This window comes from Apaloderma vittatum, unplaced genomic scaffold (assembly GCF_000703405.1).
Source record: "Apaloderma vittatum isolate BGI_N311 unplaced genomic scaffold, ASM70340v1 scaffold7155, whole genome shotgun sequence".
Classification (NCBI taxonomy): domain Eukaryota; kingdom Metazoa; phylum Chordata; class Aves; order Trogoniformes; family Trogonidae; genus Apaloderma; species Apaloderma vittatum.
In genome coordinates, this window is record NW_009716417.1 from 2,013 (window position 1) to 10,518 (window position 8,506).

At 37.8% G+C, this 8,506-nt stretch overlaps 1 protein-coding gene across 1 annotated transcript in view; it reads left to right on the forward strand.

Annotated features, from left to right (window-relative positions):
* The first annotated feature begins 220 nt into the window (after window positions 1-220).
* The window catches only part of LOC104274008 (chromosome unknown open reading frame, human C16orf62), a 45,870-nt gene continuing 37,584 nt past the window's right edge, over window positions 221-8,506 (forward strand). The window contains 7 exon segments of the mRNA XM_009869516.1: window positions 221-313; window positions 1,260-1,427; window positions 1,755-1,877; window positions 2,237-2,261; window positions 3,311-3,387; window positions 4,482-4,610; window positions 7,818-7,902. Coding sequence (XP_009867818.1) covers window positions 1,284-1,427; window positions 1,755-1,877; window positions 2,237-2,261; window positions 3,311-3,387; window positions 4,482-4,610; window positions 7,818-7,902 — 583 coding nt within the window. The 5' untranslated portion in view covers window positions 221-313; window positions 1,260-1,283.

The window sequence follows — 8,506 nt, forward strand, 5'->3', positions numbered from 1 at the left end:
TACAGTTGAATAGCTGAAAGTAAAATTTCTTCGGTTTTATTTTTTGTATCTCAGTAGAGGGCAGTTTTGGTCTTTGCATTGACTTGTTATTCAACGTGCATTTCTTTTTGTAAATATGCCTGCATCTATATAGACTTAGGATATGTTTCTCTGTTCTGAATTATGTGATTATTTATGTGCATATATACTTTCCCTTTGCTCTTTCTTTTTAAGGCATGCGAGATCAAGAAACTATGTTTCAGAATCTGAAGTGTGCAAGCTGGAATCAGTACCCTTGGATTTTGGTGATTACCATCCCCTAAAACCCATTACAGTGAGTTTCTTTGTATGTTTTTGGAAAATGAATGTGAATTAATGCTGATTGTGTTCTCCTTACTTCAACTCCTTTAAAATGAAAGATACTTTGAAGTTGGTGACGGTACTAGTGAAGTTGCTTTGTGTGCTGCTGGCCTGTTATTTTAGAGACATCAAGGTTTATTCTGTTGTTTGTCCTTCACAGAAATTCACTGGTGCTGTTATGTGTCAGAAACAGTCTCTTCCTGACTAATATAGCGTTTCAACTTGTGGCTTTTCTTGGTTGCATTAAATGCTGAATAATGGATACGTTTAAAATGCAAATTGTTGCATTACAAATAACCTGCGTAATTGCCTGATGTAAGATTTGGTTTTGGGTTAACTTCCAGTCAGCTGTATGCTTTAAAACATTAATTGTTTCTTTAATGTATAAGAGGCTTTTAAAGAAGTGGATGTACAAAAAAATCCAGCTTCAAAGAGATGATAGTCATAGGCTAATGAATGATAAATGGGCAGCAGCTTCTACTCAGGAAGGTCAGTGGGGAGATAAGACAGAGGCCTTAAGAATGGGTTTGATGTTTCAGGCTTGAGTATTGTACAAGAAAAGTAAAGGTGAGACTGGCAGAGGAAATCAGCAGGGAAGAGGTTGGAGGGAGGAAAACAATAAAATCGAGGAGGGATGCTAGAAAGAAGTGTAGAAGGGTTGTTCTTATAGTTCTGCAGACCCAGAATTGGAAGGAAGAATTAAAAAGAAATGGCAGTGCTAGTGCGGAGTGCCTGCAGGTTCAGGGGAAAAAGGTGCTTTGATTTGAATGCTAATGTGTATTTTGAAGAATTTCTTGTAGGTGGGTCCTTGCTTTCTTTGCAGCAGCACAATTTATGTAGTACCTATTTTGACGATTTATTAAAGAAAATAGGGAGGAGAAAGAGTCTTTTTGCTTAATAGTTTTGAATTTTTCTTTCAGGTTACTGAATCCAAGACCAAGAAGATGAACCGGAAAGGAAGTACTTCTTCTACCTCCTCTTCTTCTTCCAGTTCTATGATGGATCCGCTGAGCAGTGTGTTGGATGGCACCGATCCCTTGTCGTTATTTGCAGCAGCTGCAGATCCTGTGACTAATACTGCTGCCATGGTAACACTGGAGGGCAGTTATCTCAGCTAAAAAACCCCCCAAAACAACAAAACAACCCCAAAACAAAACCATAAAGCCACCGTGGATAGAATATATTTGTCTCACCAATTTGGAGGTTAATGCAAATAGAAAATATATTGTAGTAATAGAATAATGTAGTGTTTTCTTATTTACCTCTTTTGTGTTGACATTTATTTAAAAATAGGCTATTTTTTTATTTTAACTTTTTGGATCAATAAGCACTTGAAATGTTAAGTTGACCTTGATCAGCCTTCTCTTTTTTTTCCAGATGTGTATTTAACATTTGCGCTCCTACTCCCCTCATAGGATACTACACGAAAGAAGCGGGATAAAGATGACAGCTCAGCGGTAGGAAGTGACTTTGAACCATGGTCGAGCAAACGTGGGGAAATTCTTGCTAGATACACAACAACAGAGAAGCTGTCTATTGTGAGTGGCCGCTTCTCCAAATGTATTTATGTGTATTAGACCCTTAATAGATTTTGAATGTTCTTGTTCTGTAATTATATAATGAGTAAATGTGCATCCTCTAAAATTCAATTTTAATATTATAGAAAACTGTGCCTCAAGCTCTCACTTAAAATGATTGTTTTGGTGCTGAGACCAAAGTCTGTTGATACTTAGAAGCCATCACCTTGTCTTTTTGTGACAATACAAATAACCTCAGTGCTTATGTCTACTTCTGTATGGTTAGAGGCTTAATTAGCAGTGTAATTAGCCTGTACATTCTTGGAATACTAACTGAATACATGTGTTTTGAAAGTCTGCTTTTTCTGTTTTTTTCACAGAATCTGTACATGGGATCTGAAAAAGGTGAGCGGTTCCTTTATATCTAATAGTAACGGATTTTGGTTGAGGTAAGTTTCAGTGACAGGCTTGTGGTCAAGAAGAGTTAAAATGCAGTTTCTTCTCTTTCCCCTGTTCTGACATATGGTTGGACCCATGGTTTTTTTGTGTGAGTAACACTTCTGCTGGATTTTTACTTAAAATAATGATTGAAAGCAAATCACCCAACCACCTTGTCTTGTATGCCTTGTAGGTCAATGAATTGTGATTATGTGCTATGGAAGGAAGTGGAATTCACTGCCTTCCACCGTGGTTTAAAACTTTCTTTCATTTGAAGTGAATGAGGATATTTTGAGGATTGTGTTTATCAACTCTTCCTCTTGCTGGAAGGGAGAGCAAACAAGTCCCTTGGGAACTGGTTCAGTTACTGTCTGTACGTGGAAGTGAAATGATTTCAGCTGTATGCTGAATGTTCAAAAAGCAACCAAACGTTAAATATTTTATCATGTTTTGTAGCAAAGCAAATGCGGGCTAAGTAGTCATAGCTGATTGCATAGTAAATCAGAATTTTTATGTATGAGTAAACATGCAGCATTTCAGCTTCTGCAAAAAAAAACCAAAACCTTTTTGGAATGGGAACGGCCAAACACTGCAACATAATGTCCAGAGAGGGTGTGAAATCTCTGTCCCTAGATCTTACTAAATTGACTGGATATAACCCTGTGCAATCTGTTTAAAAATTGCCCCTGCTTTGAGGAGGGGAGTTGGACACAGACTTCTATAGGGCTTTTCCAACTTGAGTTATCCTATGGTTCTATCCGGCAGTTCTTGCCTTACCAGCAGAAATTGCAGGAAAATCCATTTACATTGAGTTTTTCTTACTTGTCATTCCCTGTTCAAAGTGAACGAGCTCCAGACACACTTAACTGTGTCTTCAGGCACAGCCACCAAATGGAGCACCCCACGTGTCTACTGTCATGGAAGCTGACTAGTTGTCTGAGTTGATCGTGCTCCTTCAGGTTTGTTTCCTTTAAAAGTCCAAGTGTTGAAATGTTAAAGCCTATAATTCTTTACAGGAAAAGCTACAACTACTGGCTCCGCAGTTTCTGAAAAAGTGAGGACAAGGTTAGAAGAACTGGATGATCTGGAAGAGGTGGGAAAGTTTTCTGATCCAATCACCACTTAAAAAGTGAAATAAAGTAATGAAATAAAAATCTTTTACGAAACCTTGTAAGAAAGTCCTGATTCTGCATGTCCTTAAGCAGTATGTAAACAGACAGATACTTTCTCTAGTAATTTCAGTCCTTACTGTTACAGAATTTGGGCAGAATCATAATTTTATATTGCTAGAAATTGTGACTGAAAAATTCACCTGATGTGCCAATGATGATTTACCAATCTGCAGCTGCTATAAAACTTCATGGACCCTAACAGTCTTAGTGTCTGATAGTTTTGTTTACCCCTGTTGCAGAAGCTGCATGCTATCTATCCGAGCTTAATGAAAGTTACATTTCTGTGCTTGATAAAAATACTGAGTCATTGAGTTAATTCTCAAACTGCAGCATTTTACTGTGCAAGGACGAGGTGTTCCATAACTTACTTTCCTAAGACCTCAATTCGTGGGGTATTTCTAGAGTTGTTTTAGACAATACTGTTTTGAAACCTCTGTCTCTTAGCTGAGCCAGCACACTTCTGATAGTTACATGTCACAAGTAAGGATTGGATTCTTTGAGTAGAAAAATAAAGTACCCTTTACCATAAGGAAATAAACCTTCTCTGAAACTAGTCGCACTCACATTATATCTCTCAATCAGTGGTTGTTTTTACTGATGATTGTTTCTAGACTCTCCTATTATGAAGTCTGGTCTGTAGTGCAGTTTGATAAAGTCTTCAAAACTACTCCTGAGTTTCTCTCTGATGCAGCTTCTCCGGGGGTGCTCTTGTGCTTCTGTGCAGCGTTAGTGTCTCCACTGAAGCGCGAGTACAACACGCTGCGATAGCCCAGCGTTTCGCGTCTCATGGGCGCCTTTGGGTACCAGCATGTGTGTCTCTTGCAAACCAAAGCAGTTGTGCTGTGCTCCTGTGCCAGACACCTGCCATCCCGATGCTGCAAACCTTAGAAGAGAAAATTAGGGAATTCTGTAATGAGTTTCCCGGGTTCTGGCCCTGGTGATTTATCTCCGTAATGATGGCACTTTCCTTCCTTCCCTCTCTCTTTTATTAAGTAAATTTGTGTTTTCTTGCCAGGGGTCACAGAAAGAGTTGTTGAATCTGACTCAGCAGGATTACATGAACCGGATTGAAGAACTGAACCAGTCTTTGAAGGATGCTTGGTCCTCGGATCAGAAAGTAAAAGCTTTGAAAATAGTCATCCAGGTCAGCTTTACATTTTTGCTCTGTACAGAACTGGTGAGGTTGGTAAAGAGGCTTGTTGAATTTCTTTCTTGGGGAAAGAAGTGTTTCTATTATTTCTCTGCTTTTTTCTTCTGTTCTTCACTGAAAGCCATTTCTTTGAGTTTTATGACTTCTGACAACAGTTGGATTTTAAACAGTGTTGTTATATATTGATTTTGACTAGGGTACATGGGATGGAATTCTCAGTAAAGAGAGCAGCCAGCTGACAAATGTGGGAATTTTACCTGCTTAGCGATAATTAGAAAAGAAATAATAGCTAGTGATGTCAACTCTTTCTAGGACATATAATTTCCTATCCTCTTCCCCCTCTGCCCCCTTGACTCCATTCCAAATAATACCAGAACGGCTTTTTGAACGTCAGTGTTTTCCTCGTCCACGCTTACTAAGGCAACTGAATGATCTGATTTAGGACCTTAACAAAGTATGGAAAACAGCTTCAGTTTTTAAGTGCCTGGATCCTTTTTTTTCTTTTTTCTTTTTTCTTTTTTTAAAAAAAACCCCTTCAGTCTTCCTCTTGCTCATTTAGGGTGATGGGCTGTGAAGGGGGAAGGGGGGAATAGGAAAATTTAATGCTCTTTTGTTTGGCTTGGCCTTTAAAAAAGGCCAGAGGCAAAGTGCATCAGAGGACAGAGGAGATAATGACATCCTTAAAAGCTGTAAAACTGATGTAATGCTAATAGTCGTCAAGCAGGGTTATATAAAGTGAGGACTTTTTTTTTTTTTTTTCTCTTACTGGATACTCTCGTGGAAACTGTTTGCAGTAATTTTAGCTTCAATTGTAATAAAGACAGTAAAGAAAATGAAACGTAAATGAAGGGAGATCAGGAAATTATATGTGACCTAGAGTGACTGAGGTCCTATTGCAATACAATGAAATCGCGACTATTCTTAAAAAAATTTTCATATATCACATTGTGAAGTGTGAATATCTTAGCGAAAGAGAATACAATTTTAAAAGTCCGGAGCAGAAAAAGAACATCAATGTGCTGTATTTACAGTGCGTTAATACACGTATACATGCAGTGCTTGACATTCAGTCATGCATTAAGCTAGGCATGAGTGCTTTCATTCTTTTATAGGTGGTGTCATGAATGATTTTGAAATAATATGGTTTCTAAGATGGGATTCAGTGCTTGCTTTTAGGAAAGTGATAGCGAAATTCCCTGTGTTTGTCTCAAAGTGTTGTCTATGTATTGTTCTCTTTGCACTTGAATTTTGTGCTGCAGATGCTCATCTTAACTGAAAGATTGAGTAAGGATGAAATAGGTTTTGGGTAGTTAGCATGAATACAAAAATCCTTCATAAAGGAGACCGTAAGTAACTAATAATAATTCTATACTTGTAGAGCAGGGTAGGATAGAAACCTGACTGAACTTGATTGTTTGTGATTCTTCCTAGTCAATAATGTAATTTTGAGGCTGTTGTATCTTCTTAAAAAAACTAAGAGATTTTCTTGACATCAGGCTGTGATTTATGTGCGTAGCCTATGACTATTAATATCACATACTGATTAGTGTGCAATAGGAGGAGTACGTTTGGTTAGTTTTTTGGTTGCTATTTTCAGAAACATATACTGGGTTGGAAAAGTGATTTTAATTTGAATGCCAGAATTCTCTTGATTTAAAAACAAATAAAATTACGCAAGATCTTTCATTTGGTCATTGGGGATGAAGCCTTCATTCTCTGATGTATCAGACTCTTACAGATCTTGAAGTGCAGAACGAGTTCTGCTTATTAAGGCAGGGTCTGAATTTATAACGTGAATTCCTCAAGTGCCTTCTTACAAGATACTTTAGTTGTCAAGATGGAATAAGCTAAGCTGCTTAGAGTAAGCTGAAGTAAGTTGATTATCTATGTGAGCTCTAAGAAAAGTGGTAAGTACGTGTTCATGGTGTGTGTTGGTCCTGAACAACTACTGAATTACCTTTCTTTGAAGGTGACTGACTTACCACACGGTAGGGAGGATTCTGCTTTGGTTGTAGATGTAAATGCGCTCCTTGTGGTGCACTCTTAAGTTCCTCCCTGAAGAATAAACTGGAAAGACTAAGTGTGCCCTTTTGTTTAAGTATGTTCAAGCGTTATGATTTTCTTGTTTAAATAAAGCAATCTTGTGGGATATTGAATTGGGTGTTTGGAATGTAATGAAAACTTGAACTTTATTTATTCCACTGAGATAAAAGAATTGTCTGCTGATGAAGGAGCGAGAAGGGACAGAGATCACAGAGGTCGCAGCCTGTCACGGTACTTGTCAGTCACAAGTAGAGACCGCAGAAGGCTTGTGGCCCAAGGCCACGTTTGGCTCATGGCCAAAGGGAGGAGGCGCTTTCTCTCCCCAGTCAGTCGTTTGCCTCTTTTCTTCAGGTGGGACTTGATTCTTTGTGCTGCAGCTTCTGACTGCAGTTTAATCTGCAGTCTTTGCATCATCTTGGAAAAAAACGTATAACTTAGTTAAATATCTTTAAAATATCTTCTTTCTTCACTGTGTGTTCTGACTTCATCTCATAAATGGTTTCTACCTGGACTTGCATTGATTGATTCTAGAACTCAGTTGGCTAATATGTTTTCAAATGTGACTTTGCACCAGCCCTCATTGCAGTCCAACATCCGTGCCCGTGTTGGGCACCTGTGAGTGGTGAGTGGTCACAGATTCCTCCCTGGAGCTGGCTGCAGACCAGCTGGCCTCTCTCCAAAATGTTCACAGTGCTTACGTGAGCCACAGAGATGTGCTGAAAAGCTCATTAGCAAAACTTTTAAAATTGTTTCTTGGTTTAGTTCATATCAAGTTTTGTGTTTAATATGGATGTTTGGAGAGATGGTGAGAAACTGAAAAATGTCCTTAGAAGAGGTTGTTTTAAAAAGTGCCTTGTTATGCTTCTGGGAGAGAATTTGTCTTGTCTGAACAAACGCACAGATCTGTGCAGTCAGCTGAAATTCTGCATTGTAGATGCAGCAAAAACAGATCTGTGACTAGCTCTGCTGGGAATGAAGAGTTACCTGAAATATAGAAAGAGCACCACGATGTGTTATGTTAGATGCTCTTGTGCTTTCTACTGCATAGTTGTTTGTGTTGGTTCTTTCCATCTGTAGATACTTCTCTCTTCCAGCCTGTCTGGAGTAAAAACACTTGTATTGTCCTCTAAAAATTTTTCCTTGTTTTTTTCCTTCTAGTGTTCTAAGCTTCTTTCAGACACAACTGTGATTCAGTTCTATCCAAGTAAATTTGTTTTAATTACAGATATCCTCGATACTTTTGGTAAGTAGCTAATGTGCCAGACTTAGTAATTGTTAATAAGATGGAAATAATTTTTTATAGTGTTAGAAAACATCAAAGTTATCAGAAAAGTGCTGACATGACTCTGGTTTAACACTGAACTTTTCCAACATAAATGTTTAGACACCAGTAGTACAAACGTGGTATAGAATTCTTCAAAAACTCTTATTAGTCCTTAAAATAAAAATACTTAATTTAGTAATTCTGTGCTTCATATACTAGTGAACACCTAGAGCAAAACCTTGGGAAAAATCACAATCTTCGTATTTTGAAATTTGAAACACATTGTCAGTATTATGAAGGTGTTTTGGTTTTGGCAGCCTTTTGACTGAGTATTTTGTTCTATTTATATTTGAAGGGTAAAAGTCAGAAAGTTTTTCTTTAGTTGAATGGGAACTGTGAAGCGATCAAAATGTAGTTACTTAATTTTTTTACTTGTCATTTTTTAAATTTGTTTTTATCATTTTTTAAAAAGATCCTTTAAGTGAAATTGTTGTCCACTTTGTGTGATTCTCTTGGTTTTTTTGCCATGTTATGGAAGAGATTTACAACAGCGTTCGAAGTTGAAGGGTATTTTCATGTTCAG